Source organism: Vanessa tameamea, chromosome 30 (assembly GCF_037043105.1).
Source record: "Vanessa tameamea isolate UH-Manoa-2023 chromosome 30, ilVanTame1 primary haplotype, whole genome shotgun sequence".
In the NCBI taxonomy this organism is placed as follows: Eukaryota; Metazoa; Arthropoda; class Insecta; order Lepidoptera; family Nymphalidae; genus Vanessa; species Vanessa tameamea.
Genome location: NC_087338.1, coordinates 5,868,963 through 5,884,107, shown reverse-complemented (window position 1 = coordinate 5,884,107; position 15,145 = coordinate 5,868,963). Strand labels below are relative to the sequence as shown.

General features: G+C 45.9%; 1 protein-coding gene across 5 annotated transcripts in view; it reads left to right on the top strand.

The window, feature by feature from the left end:
• Nucleotides 1-14,440, top strand: part of LOC113391553 (GTPase-activating protein CdGAPr) — a 63,759-nt gene extending 49,319 nt beyond the window's left edge. For 2 of the 5 annotated variants that reach the window (XM_064219972.1, XM_064219971.1), the window contains 19 exons: nt 2,584-2,699; nt 3,166-3,242; nt 3,759-3,841; nt 4,919-5,048; nt 5,137-5,290; nt 5,466-5,650; nt 6,223-6,314; nt 6,697-6,754; nt 6,839-6,965; nt 7,134-7,312; nt 7,602-8,167; nt 8,262-8,356; nt 8,474-8,558; nt 8,864-8,924; nt 9,599-10,088; nt 10,174-10,272; nt 10,374-10,448; nt 10,874-12,874; nt 13,272-14,430. In XM_064219972.1, coding sequence (XP_064076042.1) covers nt 2,584-2,699; nt 3,166-3,242; nt 3,759-3,841; nt 4,919-5,048; nt 5,137-5,290; nt 5,466-5,650; nt 6,223-6,314; nt 6,697-6,754; nt 6,839-6,965; nt 7,134-7,312; nt 7,602-8,167; nt 8,262-8,356; nt 8,474-8,558; nt 8,864-8,924; nt 9,599-10,088; nt 10,174-10,272; nt 10,374-10,448; nt 10,874-12,874; nt 13,272-13,350 — 4,752 coding nt within the window. In that variant the 3' untranslated portion in view covers nt 13,351-14,430. Of the gene's footprint in view, nt 1-2,583; nt 2,700-3,165; nt 3,243-3,758; nt 3,842-4,918; nt 5,049-5,136; nt 5,291-5,465; nt 5,651-6,222; nt 6,315-6,696; nt 6,755-6,838; nt 6,966-7,133; nt 7,313-7,601; nt 8,168-8,261; nt 8,357-8,473; nt 8,559-8,863; nt 8,925-9,598; nt 10,089-10,173; nt 10,273-10,373; nt 10,449-10,873; nt 12,875-13,269 lie in introns of all 5 variants that reach the window. The other 3 variants (XM_064219975.1, XM_064219973.1, XM_064219974.1) reach the window with 3 other exon arrangements.
• The last annotated feature ends 705 nt before the right edge of the window (nt 14,441-15,145 follow it).

The window sequence follows — 15,145 nt, the reverse complement described above, 5'->3', positions numbered from 1 at the left end:
GACTTTAAATTAGTAACCTCTCCAGTTCAAAGAAAAAAATAACTTTAATACAATAATATCAGCCATACACATTACTATATTTTTTTTTAAATTATAAATATTGGTCTACATCACATACATTACTCTGATCCCAATGTAAGTAACTAAAGCACTTGTGTTATGGAGAATCAGAAGTACCGACGGCACCACAAACACCCAGACCCGAGACAACATGAACGAGAGTGCAATAACTCCTGGGTATATTGTCAGTTTACGTAATTGAGAGCGATATCTCATTGCTGTGAGCCTCAATTAGGTATGATAGAATATAAACGACTTTAAGTCAAAGACAAGACATTATCTATTCAAGTAGGCTCATAGAAGCACTTTTCGTCATATATTACTGTGTTGAATTACATTTAAAGCTACCACCAATTCGAAAAGTACTTTCCACCGAAGAACCAGCCAGACACGCGATAGAGTGTGTCAGTAAAGTACTATTAAACATATATATAAGTTGAAAACCTTCTCTTCAGAGGGAGAGGAGGCCTTAGCCCAGCTGTGGGAAATTTGCAGGCTGCTAATGTAAATGTAAACTAAGTTGAATATTCACCTCCAATCACCTGCGTAAGAAGAAACGAGGAAATCTATATAACTCGTTTTTTTCGGGTCTCCCTTGAAGTTCGACCTGCCACGGTACAGTACATCCAAATATTTTGATTGTTGCTATAATATACAAAACACATGACCAATTGGGTTAGCATTCAATCAGTTGGGTTGTAGTCTGGGCAAGCAGTTCCACAGATATTAGCGTACAGTAATCTTCTGTGCTGGACATACTTATATTATTAGTTATAAGTTTTGTTTAACTGATTCACAATACAAGTAATTATTATGAAAATACTGTGACAGAGTTATTCAACAGTGCCCTTACCCTAACAGCCTTCTGGTTGACAGTACGTCAAATAATTTTGATCAAAGATGAAAAATATTCAAGGAGCCAAAACACACATTAAAATACACCACCACTCCTTAATGAACTTACATCTCTACCACAAATCTACCACATAAATGGGATGGAAATTTTGACGCGACCGGAAAGAGTATATCCATCAGTCGTGCACGTAACCGCGTCGACCGCAGCACCGGGAACAGCTCTCCCAAGGTCAATGTCCGACAGGCGGCAATCGTTAATATTTGTCAAATATTTTTTTCGTACAGATTACTCAAGGACAAGCGAATTTACGAAGAGCGCATGTCCATAAATATCTCTACGCAGTCCAATCTTTAATATAAAATAATATATTACCAGCTTTAAAATGTTCAAGATACTATATATTCTAGTATCGTACGACGGGCGCGTGTTTGTCTGTTGAGAATAAGATTAACCTCGGGAGAAGTATTCGATATGCATATGAATTGATCTTAATTGCTTTAATTGATGCGCAACAACCGCATACAATTAAAACTACTTTTCAATTAATACGCTGATTAAGAGAGCGCGTGGCTCGTGAATATCGCCAGCTCAACCCCGAAGACAATCGAGCGCTCCTCTCCGCCTACGCGATACACGAGATTAGTTTAATATTGGTATTTATTTACCCCCCGACGCCCACTTACACTTTAGGCACCACCCACTCAACATATTCTACCGTACTCAAACTCAAACTCAAATTCCTTTATTCAATATAGAAGCATTATTCTTACTTATTGATAGTTAAATTAAATGTTACCATCGCTTCGGAAAACAAAATACCCTGACCTGAGAAGAACCGGCGAAAGAAACTCAGCGGGTTTTTTTTTTCAGTCTAAAATCTTTATTCTTAGTATTCCGGTTTGGCAGTAGAATATGTGTGTTATATATAATATAACATATAAATATAAAAGTTGGGTTCCGGCTCAAGGGACATGAAGTATTTTTTTATATTGGTGGAAAACGATCAAGAGGCTCATCTGATGGTTATAGAATAAATTAATATACCTACTTATTATTTTCTCATGACGAGCTCTTTTAATTTTCTTCATTAATTAATTGCTCCCGCGCAAAGACAGGGCGGGTCTCTAGTTAATATAATAAATGAAGTGTTATTTACTCTGGATCTACCATAGCACATTCTAGATATTACCGACAATTAAGTTGTTCATTGATATTCGCTCCCCGTACTCACCGTACTGGTCCTCTCCAAACACTGAGCGTTGGTCTGCCGCTCAGCGATACTCTGTATTGCTGTGTTACGGTTTGAAGTCGGACACAAGGGACACTATACATAGAAAACAAAAATTGCTTATTTGGCTTTAATGATAAGTAAAAATCATTAACATGGGTAAAGTTGACCATTTCAAATGATTGATTTGATGTCCAAAGTGGTCTTCAAACGCACCGGCCGTCTGTTACCGCAGCGCTGTTCGCGAGTCCAGTGTACGTGATAATATTAAACTCAATAATTTTAAGACCGTCAGTACGTCCGGCGCCTCGTCGCGTACGAACTGCTCGACATTTCTTAAGCGCCGGCGACCGCGCGTGTAACTTCTCACTGAAATATGGAATCGTGTTTTTGTTCAAGTAAGAATATAATCTATATGATATAATGTTTCCGTCCCCAGGGCTCCCCCCACGGCTCCCCCCACGGCTCGGTGATGTCGTGCCAGTCGCTGGCGGCGCGCGCGTTTGCCGAGCCAGACAAGGATCCGCACTGCGCCTCGCGCGCCACCTTCCACAGGTATGTACACTCTGTCCGCCAGGTGAAACGCAGAGGAGCCATATTTTTTAAAGTTTTCAATATACCTTAAAGCGAGGGGTGCCGAATATATAACTGAAGGATGTCATGTGTAAAAACGTTTCCTAACGTGATTTTGGTTATTAATTAGAGTACAGTAAATGAATACGTAGCAGAAACGATTCGTTTTGCTTACGAATGGTTGAATAGCCTACGAGCAATAATTCAAAAAAAGGTTCCTATAAATAACAATTCGTAAGTTTGTAAGACGCATGAATATAACGTCACTAACCGATCGGTTACTGGTGTACAGTAACGATTCGTTAGAAATACGGATCGTAAAATAACAGTACAAAAATAATAGTAACATAAAGGAAATAGTGCTAAGACTCCCCAAATGACAACGAACCTTCGTGACTCAAATATTATGGCTAAATGCATCTAACTATACAATTTTAATAAATTTCAGAACGGTGCGCTTCAGTCCAGATTCTAGAAGTCAGTCTAGAACTCCCAATGACACTGAATGCAAGCGAGAAACGTCAGGTGAGATCTATATGTACAGCCGATTCTCAAGCCAAGAGCGTACAGCGTCATTAAACAGTTTTGACTTGAATTGACTTGACGCCATTGGCGATATCTAAGCAGTCTGTCGTAGTCGATTCGTGAAAAAAATTGTGTTTGGTATAAGTAGTTTAAAGAAATAGTTTTGTTGTTATAAATATAGATACATGTATTACTAGTCAAGAACTGCTTGTCGTGTACAATCCAACCGAGCTATTTGCAAATCGCATGGAGTATGTTAATCTTAGGTATGTTTATCTACCATATATACAGTATTCTGGGGTGATACCATACCATACCATACCAAACTGGGTGGGTCACATATTTGATAATGCTGAATAAAGTTTGACTTGTCCTTTAGATAACCTGTCACTCGAGGGAGTTTTAAAATGCGATCTACGTTCATTTCCAAAATCAGCTCCTAGTAATTAAAAATGTCGACTACCGCGTCCGCGGATCGTGTCCGCTGTTTCATGTCGGTCTGTTGGTGTGTCGCAGGCTCGCTGTCGCTGAGCGCGCTGGCGGGCGCCATGAGCCAGTCGGCGCCCGGCGCCGCGCAGGCCTTCGCGCTGCGGGACGCGGTGAGCCCTCTGCGCACATCTCGCGCCTCCAAAGAATTTTTCTTTTAAATCGAGTAGCATTTTAAGGACACTCGTCCCGTTCGATGACGTTTGACGCAAAATTGCATTTTTTAAGGGAAAATTAAAAGTATATGTATTGGACCTCAGCGGACCTCACGGAGACCTGCCGGTGAAATGATAATGACCCTATCATTATTATCATTTCATCAATACAGCAATTCCTCAGATGCAAATTTTTATATTGGTCTTGCGTGTTCTGAAGCGCTGGAGCGGCGAGATGGAACAGCTCGAAACCTTGAGAGGAGAGGATGAATACTTTATTGTATTCTTTTGTAAAAAAAAAAATGTTTTTACGGAAAATTACTTGCTTATTAAAAGTAAGAGACTTACCAAGCCGATATGATTACGCTGTAACGAGTAACTATTAAAAACTTCATTATACAAAACGCGTACCGATTGAAATAGTTGTATAATGAAAGAACTGTCAGTACAGTCAACAAAAAAAGTTTGTGCGAATAAACTACATTAGCTATTAAGGTCGACATTAAATATCTTTGTTCACGGGTTTACGTTGTTAAATTAGCTAACATAAGTAGTTCAAATAATAAAATTCTGTTTATTTGTTCAAGTGGTTCTTTCTAAGTGTTTTACACTCTGAGTAGTGACGCACGACTGGCGTCACTCCGCATGACTTAACCGTTACTACGACAAGTCATTCAAACTGTCACAACAGTAACGACACATGACGAGAACACAATAACAAATTAATTTTAGTAACCTAACGAAACAAACAGCCCGATACGTTACGAACACAATCCAGGTAAAACAGCATCCATGACGGCTTATTTTTCTTAAGCGAGTAAATGCCTCACCGTCGGAAAGAGTCTCCTCTCTAGAAGATCTCCTCATTAGAAGAAGAGCGCAGTCCATCACGCTCCTCCGATCCGGGTTGCTTCGGATACATGTGTCGAATTGCATCCGACGAGTGCGATTTTCCTCCCGCTGTTTGACTTCGAGGTCATAGATCTCCATCGGCGCGACACACGTGTGTATAAAGTTGTGACTACGATTGCGCAGTCGCCGCCCCCCTCGTGCCGCTTCCCCAAGCTGGAGGAGTGCGCGCACTTCCACTACGAGCGCGTGCGGCTGGGCGGCCTGCGCGTGTCGCTGGTGCCGTGCGACTCGCCCGCCGACTCGCCGAGTGAAGGTGAGCCCCCGCCCCGCCCCGGTCCCCCCGCCCCGGCCCCGCTCCCCCCGCGCCGCCCGCGCACGAGTCACCCGCGCCGTCTGTGCAGGCTGGGTGTGCCTGCGGGTGCGCTCGCACGTCAACGAGTCGCCGACGGCGTCGCGCGCGCTGTCGGCGAGCTGGACGGAGGCGAGCGACGTGCGCGAGTGGACGCTCACCCGCAACAAGGACAACTTCCTGCAGCTCGACGACATACTGCACCGGTGAGTGCTCGCACGACACTACTCAGTGCTCACGTGTCAAGAGTCCAAATCGTAGTGCGAGCACGTGTCCGCATACACGTGTGCGCTCTTTTTCCGCAAGCTCATAATCCGAGCCGCGGGACCGAAATGACTTACAAACTTCAGTCGTAACTACGACTTCGCATTCCCGTTACAGATGTATATACGACCGTAAAGTGTCCGGGCTCCCGAACCTGAAGGACGCCATGACGCCGGAGCTGCTGCAGGACGAGGACGAGTACAAGCAGCTCATCTCGGACTACGTGCACCACCTGTCCATCATCGCGGACGACTCCATCAACTGCGGGCCCGCCCTCAACTGGTTACAAATGGACAATAAGGGTGCGTTTCATTCGGTACATCACGTGAAATCGAACACGATAGTGTTATAATTATCGAACACTGACAAGATTTTAATTTTTTTTATTTAATGCTGTTTTCGCTCTTTGAGGGGGAGGAGTGTGGTGTTAGGTACCTCCACCCGGCTGACTGAGCTGAAATTTTGCACATACTCTTGGTAGTTTAAATTCTGGATCTACTTATGGAGTATCAGCGTATTGTCGGTCTTGTCTGAGTCTCCATCCTCATCAGATACAGAGTGTTTGTGTTTTCCCCCACACACATGATTGTAATAATATCTCCTGCACAGTTGACTATTTTTTTGGAATATTTGATGATAAGTGGTCACTGTCGCCAATAGACATCGGGGCTGTAAGAAATATTAACAATATATTAATAACATATTAGGAATACGGGCCATGCGCCGTGAAGTATTCTACTAACTATTCTAAGTCTATACGGAATTCTGGGTACCGAGACCTGGTCATTCCGTTAGACGAACACTCGGAGGTAACTATACCGCGAGTCTCCCAACTGCGAGTGGTCAGTCGTCAGTACTCCCCCGTTGTCCACAGGTCACAAGCTGCTCGTGTCGAACGAAGACTCGAGCTCCATAAACACGCCGGCCGTGGCCGCCGCCTACTCCGTCCGGAAATACGTGTCGCAGGTGCGGACTCGTGCTGCGCCGGCGCATCTTTATTCATAATACTACACTATTCCACTGAACTACTTATGTCCACTTTAATTTTAGTTCCAAAGTTCCAATAGGAACATGGACATGCCAAGCGCCGTTTTTCGCAAACCCGTTGTGAATACCACAGATTATTCAAGATCAATGATTTCACGTATCAGAGTTATTTAATTTCTTTACTAACCTTGTGTTTGCGATAGACTTCAAATAGGATTTGTTTATCTTAGTTGTCAGTTAATTATTGAAGTAAAGTAACTTGCGTGTTGGCGAGTTTCAATCAGACGGACGTACAAACGGCCCGTCAACGAGTAACCGAACTGTTTATAGACATACAGACATACGCGTGTGTTGGTTGCAGGCGCGGGACGAGATCAGCTTCGAGGTCGGCGATATGATATCTATAATCGACATGCCAGGTAACGCGTCGCCACAGCACTCACCCCCCCCCCCCCCCTACCCGTCCGCGGAGCGCCCCAGCTAATGAGTGTGTAATGTCGCAGGCCCGCAGGAGTCCACGTGGTGGCGCGGCAAGCGCGGCTTCCGGGTGGGCTTCTTCCCCCACCACTGCGTCGCCGTCATCGGGGACAAGGTGCCGCGACACATGACGCAGCCGCCCCCCATCGTCGGGTAACTACGCGCCCTACGACACGAACCGGTGTCGAGCTCGTCACAAGACGCTATTTACTCTCGAAGTTAATCTTGAAAGAATGAATGAAGATGAAATGAATCTTTCTAGAAGTTAATGGCGGATTTCTCTTTGACGAAGTCAATCATTAATATGTATTTAATGTTCAGGTCAGTTGCAGTCGCTCCGATCAAGCCTGTCCTCAGGAAGCACGGCAAGCTGATCTCGCTGTTCCGAAGCTTCATCCTGTCCAGGCCGTCGAGGCGGAGTCTGAAGCAGCAAGGAATCCTGCGGGAGAGGGTGTTCGGCTGCGACCTGGGCGAGCACCTGCTGAACTGCGGACGCGATGGTTAGCCGGATGCGCACTATTCGAGCGTTTTAATGTCAAACTCGTATGAATTCATCCAATAACTGGCTTTTACGAGCACCTTTGAATCGCCATTGTACAGAAGTATACCATACGTAAAGTCACCCCGTTAGGAACGTAGCTTGCACCGGGAAGAGCCGGCAGTGCGAGCAAAACTTAGCGTCGTAGGCTTTCCAATGTTTACTCACCGTGTTAAATTGGACCGCGTACGTAACGTCGTCGCGAATACGTCTACTCTCGTCGGCCGGCAATAACCGGCGGGCGCGCGCAGTGCCGCAGGTGCTGGCCGAGTGCGCCAGCGGCATCGAGCGGCGCGGCGCCGTGGACGGCGTGTACCGGCTGTCGGGCGGCGCCGCGCTGACGCAGCGCCTGCGCGCCGCCTTCGACGCGGGCGCGCGCGTGGACCTCGCGCCGCCGCTGCAGCGCGACCCGCACGCGCTGGCCTCGCTGCTCAAGATGTACTTCCGCGAGCTGCCCAACCCGCTGTGCACGTACCAGCTGTACGACGGCTTCGTGCGCGCCGTGCAGGCGCCCGACGAGCTGCGCCTGCGCGCCATGCGCGACGTCGTCGTCAAGCTGCCGCCGCCGCACTACCGCACGCTGGCCTACCTGGCGCGCCACCTGCGCCGCGTGTCGCTGCTGAGCGCCTCCACCGGCATGACGGCGCGCAACATGGCCATCGTGTGGGCCCCCAACCTGCTGCGCTCGCCCGAGCCGCAGCACGCGCTGCAGGGCGTGGCCGTGCAGGCCGTGGTCACCGAGTTCCTCATCTGCTACGCAGAGGAGCTGTTCGCGCAGGAGCAGGGCGCCGACTCGGGGCCTAGCTCGCTCGAGCAGGTGCGTGTACCCCCCCCCCCCCCCCCGTGGCCTCGATGCGCTTCCGACGCGGTCGCCGTGTGCCGACGCTCTAATTTATACTTTAATCTTGCAGGACTGTTACGACTCTCATGTGGAGCTGAGGTGTCTCAACGAAATAAGCCGGCGGCCGAAGAGCCTGCCTCTCAACCCTCCCACCAAGCTGCTGAGGTGCGTTCTCGTTATGTCCTGCTACACATTACAACAACTTATTATTATTATGAGAAATATGATTATTATATGTAACAGTAAAAATAGATTCGAATCGATTGTGTTTATCCCACGCAGCCTGGAGGAGGCCCGTCGCCGCGGTCGGGAGATAATCCCCCCCACTCTGCGACCCGCCGGACACGTGCCGCCCAAGTATATTGAGGTGAGTTGGTTTTGCCGCTAAAATATTCTTCGTGCTCAAATATATAGAAACAGTAATGGCGGTCGGTTGTATGGCGCACAGCTTGACGCAGCGCCGCCCGGCGGCGAGGCGCGGTGGGAGCGAGGGCGACGTGGATTGTATAAGCTTCTCTGTGAAAAAAAAGTGACATAATACCATTCCAATACATTGGATCCTCGTGAAAGTACAAGTCCCGGAGTCCCGTCTTCCACCTTACATAGCTAAAGTATTTCCTTATTCCGCTGCGTGTTGTAACTAGTTCATTTGTTATATGAATTTTTCCACAGGTGGGGTCGGGTCCGAACAACCTACCGCAGTACCACACGATACTGGATCTCCCCGTGCCAGGTGAGTCTTTCTACTTTAATAGTAAGCTATAACATCACTCAGTACGTGCTACAGCAGTTAAAGGTTACTGAAGGGATTCAAGGTCATTCCTAACACTGCCAAGTATATTTGTTCAATTTGTATGTTTCTGAAACACTGTTTTCGTCTTCGAAAGCCTATAACATGACACTAATAATACTGTCGAAACTTATACTGGTTATGACACGCCAAACCGCGAGTCGGTCCAAGTCTCTCTGAGGTGAGCCGTAATAATCGGGCAGAAATACTTGTAATAATGTATCAAATTTGCAGTAAATAAAAAGATGCTTAAGAAGTATTCACCTTTATCGATAGTAAAAACGTTGAACAAAATAGGACTTAAATATGAACCTTGAGGAACACCAGATTGATCTAAACCCACAATCATTTACAACGACTACTGAATCGTTACTGCTAAGTAGGGAGCGAAGCAATTTATCGCGTTACCTAGTATACTATACTATATGCTTAAAATTTTTTTTGAAAAAGAAGTCGTCGAATGCCGCGCTAAAGTATTTGTATATGCCATAGACGTTTTGGCCAGAATCAACTGCTTTAGAAATTGCGATAAAATTTTGGTGTTTTTCGAAATGCCACGTAACAATCGGACACAAAATATAATAACGCATGCCCCGACCGTCCGGCCGGCGTCGCAGGCTCCAAGCGCGCCCTGAAGCGCTCCCCGTCCGGCTGGCGCGGCCTCTTCAGCCGCAGCAAGCGGCCGCCCAGCGCGCCGCCCGCGCCGCCCGCGCCGGTGAGTCGCACACACACACGCGCGCGCCCGCGCACACACGGCACACGAGCCCAGCGCACTGACGGCCGCTGCCCGCAGGCGCCGGGCCCGGCGGCGCTCCGGCCCGCCAAGTCGTGCGAGTCGCTGACGTCGGAGTCGGACGCGCTGCCGCCGCTGGCCGCCGCCGCCGCGCCGCTCAAGCAGCACACGCGCTCCGCCTCGTGCGACTCGTACTTCGAGCCGTGGCAGGCCGAGCTGGCCGGCATGCGCCTGCGCCTGTCGCCGCAGGAGCGCGACCGCAACATGTTCAGCGAGGAGGACGACGCCGCCGCGCTGGCGCCCAGCCCGCCCGACTCCGCGCCCGCCAGCGCCGCCGCTTCGCCGCGCCGCCCCGACGCCGACCCCGCCGAGAGGTGAGCCCCCCCACACGCACGCACACGCACGCATGCGCACACCGTGCGGGCCGGCGCTGTACGCGATACGATACGCGTGTTGCAGGAAGCGAGCCGCGCTGGCGAGGCTGGAGGCGCAGGTGGCGCAGCTCGGGTACATCGACGGCGACGCCGACGCCGCCGCCGACGGCCAGCCCGCCAAGAGGTACCACCCGACGCTCGATCGACCGGGTCGACCGACTGTTGCTCGTTTTTCTTTAAAATGAAGTGAAATAAAGTAAAACGTCTGCTTGTCTCTAATTTCAGAATATGCAAAGATCGCGACAGTCCGCTGTCGTCGACCTCCGACTTCCAAACCTCCCTGACGAACGTGAAGCTCAGGTAGGCCTCCACTACGACTTGTGCGCTTACTTTGTTGGTGTGCGCTTGATGTATGTTCTCGTTGTTCGATGTCTTTACTAATTCGAAAACTATTAAGTTGTGTAAACAGACTTAGGAAATACGCTGAAATTATTTAGATAATATGTAGTTTTGGAAGGTCGTCTCTCTGAGGATCGTGAAATATAACTGTGTTACGAGAAATCGTAAAACACGATTGTTCGACAACGAACCATTATTGTCGATTAAGCTTCAAACAAACTTCTAAAAACACAATTAGCATAAATAGATACCGATTCTTTTCCAGGATAATCAAATACACTTTACAATCACCAAACAAAGCATACGAGGTAACGTCACCGCTAACACTAAACAACGCGCGAACTAAAATCATTACTAAGTTTCACAAACTAATCAATAACTTGCAGAGATCGAAACTCGCCGAGGAAACAAAAAAACACATCACGGTACAGCGGCTTACACAATCCGGTTCTGACCGATCCGGACAAGCCTCTATCGCGACTGACGTGGCACGGGAAGGACGGGCATTCCACTCTGATCAAGATCGACTGGCCGGCCGAGAACTCGTCCGTCAGCAACTTGACGACCAGCACCGTCAACTCGACGCCGGTGACGCCGGTCACTCCGGTCACTCCGGTCACTCCGGTCTACGACCCGCTCGAGAGCGACTCGGAGGTCAGCGACAACAAACACACGATCACGATCAAGAGCAGCGATTGTAACAACTGCGATGAGGAGAAGTGCCTCAAGTGCGAACTGAAAGCCACGGACTACGAGAACTTGAAGGAAATGGCGCGCGACTACTCCGAGCACAACCTGCACGACAGTCTCGAGCCGAGCCCGCTGCACTCGACCGACATCAGCTACCAGAATCTCAACAGGCTGTCGGCTGTGTCGACGTCGTCCAACTCGGAGCAGCACTCCCACAAGAAAGAGTGTGACGTCATGAAAGTGATGACGTCCTCGCACGAGAGCTCGTCGAGCTACTCCAACCTTAGCTACAAACAAGATGAGTTGTACGAGTGCTACAACTTCACGAGACCCAATTACATCAATCTCTCGTCGAGTACGTCCAAGAGCTCGCCCGGGAGCCCTTTGAAGAGTCCGATAAAATCTACGATCAGTATAACGTTCAGATCTCCCGTCAAGACTAAAACTCCCGACTACGAACCGATAGGAAATAGCGAGACTCCGACCAACGAGAGGGATTCGGTGTACGAAGATATAGATTTGGAGAAAAATCTATCCATAGTCGAGGATGCCAGTGTCCCGCAGACGGACGCAAGTCTGCCGACGCAACAGGCGTGCCAGCCGGAAGACTTCGACCACGATCTCATCATACTCGAAACTCCGACTGAATCCAATGTGGACAACGGCGTAGATGTGTACAGTCAGGTTAAATTCTTCAAGAAAAGTATAGAGGAAGTTAACGCTATGATACTTGAAACGCCCGAGAAAGAGACGGAATATGAAAATGTAGCGTTTGCGGAAACGAGACAACGCGAATACGAAAATATAAATGTTGATACTCTTAAAATCTGTGATAAAGTAGAAATAAGTAGTGTAGATACAGGGGAAAAGGAATCTTTGGAGAGAGAAAACGGTAACGTCATAAAGCCGAGAATCGCGACAAAGAACTTAAACGTCAGAGAGTTGGCGATACGGTTTGAAAGCCCAACGGAGCAAAAGGGACCGTTCACGTTCGATAAATTTAAGACCGACGTGAAGTACCCCACGTTAGAGCGAAAGGACGACAAACGAGAGGCGAGGAAGAAAGAGACGAAAAATCCTCCGCCCATTTCACCAAAAACTTACAAATTAACGAAAAATTCGAATGCTAGATCGCTGGACGAAAACGCATTTATTAAAGAATTCGGTAACGATAAGGACAGGCGAAGGAGCATGGAGGTGAAAGACGTCAAGCGACAATCGAAGTACTTCCCAGACCTGAATTTGAACATGGAGGAATCGGAGACGAAACTGGAAAGCATTACACCCACTACGGAAAACAAATTATCTCTGATACAGAGATTTGACGTCAAAAAGCCAACCGATTTGAAAAATATAATAGGCTTTGACACGGAGAAGAAGTTGAGTCGGGAAAGAATCGAGAAATATAAGGAGGAGAGGAGGAATTTCCTCAGGGAAAAGTACAGCTCGCAATCGTTCAGAAGTAACCCCGAGCAGTTGACTCGCATCAAACTAAAAAAAGACGATAAGAATGACTGTGAGAGGTTAAAAGAAGACCTGCCTAAGTTCGAACGGAGGAACACCGTCGACCTCGGGCAGAGGATGCGCTTTTCCCTGGCCAGGAGTGCGAACAACCTGGACACCATACCGTCCCCCGTGAGCCCTAGTGACGAGCTGCCTCGGAATGGCGAGGCGAGTGAACGGGGCCGAGACGAGAGGTATGTTTTAAGCTGAGCTTTTAAATTCTGATAATTGTTGTATTTTCTCGCTCCTTAATAATAGTAAATAACTTAACGTAAGTCTTCATCCCGCCGATCGATTTCTAATTCTTCCTTTTTGAATAAAAAAATCATTTAAAAATTGCTTTACTAATGTCCAATACATTTTATAAGTAAATTACTGTTTGATATATTTCTACGAGCGTTGGATTCGCATTCGAAGTTAGTAGTTGCTTTGATTAGATCTTTAGCCAAATGATATACGTCATGGGCTCCGGAAGTCAGTGCTTACTATATTTAGGATATGGATATTTCAAATAGATTGAATCAAATAAATATGTAAATAAAACGTTCCTGCAACCCAATTCATACATTGACGACTAAATTAAATTCACAGGAGAGACAAAATATCACCTTCATACAACATTCGCGACATGGCCGCCATTTTCGAGCAGAAATCACAAAGCAACGGTTGACGCTCGCACCGTTATAACGTGTAACGTCAAACGTTATAACGTTATGAAAATAACAATAATCCCGTTGCGAGTGAAACCGTTATTACTTAAGTTATTTGAAATCGTTTTTATTGGAAGGCTTTTTGAAAATGTAATGTGTTTAATGTTGGATAAGATTAATTATTTACTTATAATTGAATTAGCTGAATTTGTCAACGAATTGTCGTCAGTGCACCGCACGTAGTAAAATAAATTCGATCGTTACAAGGTTTGGCGTTATTGTGCCGATAATGTATTAAGTCTCAGGTCCGTTTGTTAATTACGAGTTCGTTTGTAAACGCTGATTGCATTGTTACTTTTGGCTAAGTTTTATTAATTAATTCTAAAATAAAAATAAAAAACTACAAGAGAATGACACGACTAGCTCGAACGCCACCATTCCGTGTCAACAAAGTTGTACTTTTCGTACATAAAAACTATTTACATTCTAAACTTAATGAATATAAACACAGATGAAATGTTAAAACTGTTGTAACTGTACGAATGATGACCGCGCTGAATGGTGGCAGAGCGATGGTGGCGCCGGCAACGTTACGTCATTTTGAGATCGCAGATCTGAATGTATAACACTAAACTAGCAGATAACGTTGTACGCAGTAACGTACAAGTTCGGATGATTCTTGTTAACTGTGAATGGCCATACTGAATATAATTATGTTTCTCGTGTAATGAACTTGGAAGCGTAGGGATCGTTGTTTGTTATTATTATTTATTTTTTAAACTGTAGTTTTAATATTTGACTCGAGAAAATACTGCATTGTTTGGTTTGGTGTCGCCAACTCTTGTATCATCTGTGTCTAATAATAATCAATGAAAAGAAACGAGAGTACTGTAATTATTAATTTATTTTGTCGTTGGAAGATATTGAATCGGTAACGGGTTGTATAAACATTATAACACAATGGCCGATACAACGAACAGCAACAATATTGAGCGTAAGCGAATTTTGATCGCCCTCGAGACAAGATTCATTAAAATATAAACCTCACTATAGTTGACTTTTGATTTCGTTTGATTACTAAACTAAAGTTAAATTAATTTTAAATAATTGATCGCATTACACAACGAGGATAAATTGAGTCAAAAAAAAAGTCAACATCTGTAAGTCAGTAATAAGTGAGAATTACATTTCCGCGTTGACTTTGTCTCATTTAGACGGAACGGTCAGTTCGATCTCGTTTCTATTAACGTTTATTATTTACGTGATTAACGTTAACGTTATAACTGTCGACTGTCGAGTGTCGAGTGATGCAGTATTTTCTGTCGAAGTCGGTAACGAAACATCACGACTCTAGTATTATTAATGGTTATGCTATTATTCTATGAATAGTTGTGTTATGTGTTGTGAACATTTGAATCTCTTTTATTTTACAATTTCGGAAAAGTATTCGAATAGAAGTATGACGTCACGGCGACTGCGAGGATGGACGCGGACGATGCATTACGAGCACAGGGGGAAATATATTATTCCATACAAGTTGTCATGTCTTAAGAAATAACTGTTTCTGCTAAAAACAATAATATATTAATTTATAATACTTCTTATAAAATGTAAAATATTCTTAGTAATTTTTTTTTTTTATCTTCAGCACGTTAAAGTCAACTAGATAAACATATTTATCTATAGACTCATTATTTCATATAGCAACACTCCGAGTATTAAATGAGAAGCGCCGTGTTGCCATATTACAATTTGCATTTATTGTTATACAAGGATCGATTTTTTATAAACTAACGTTGTATTTTAAAATACAAG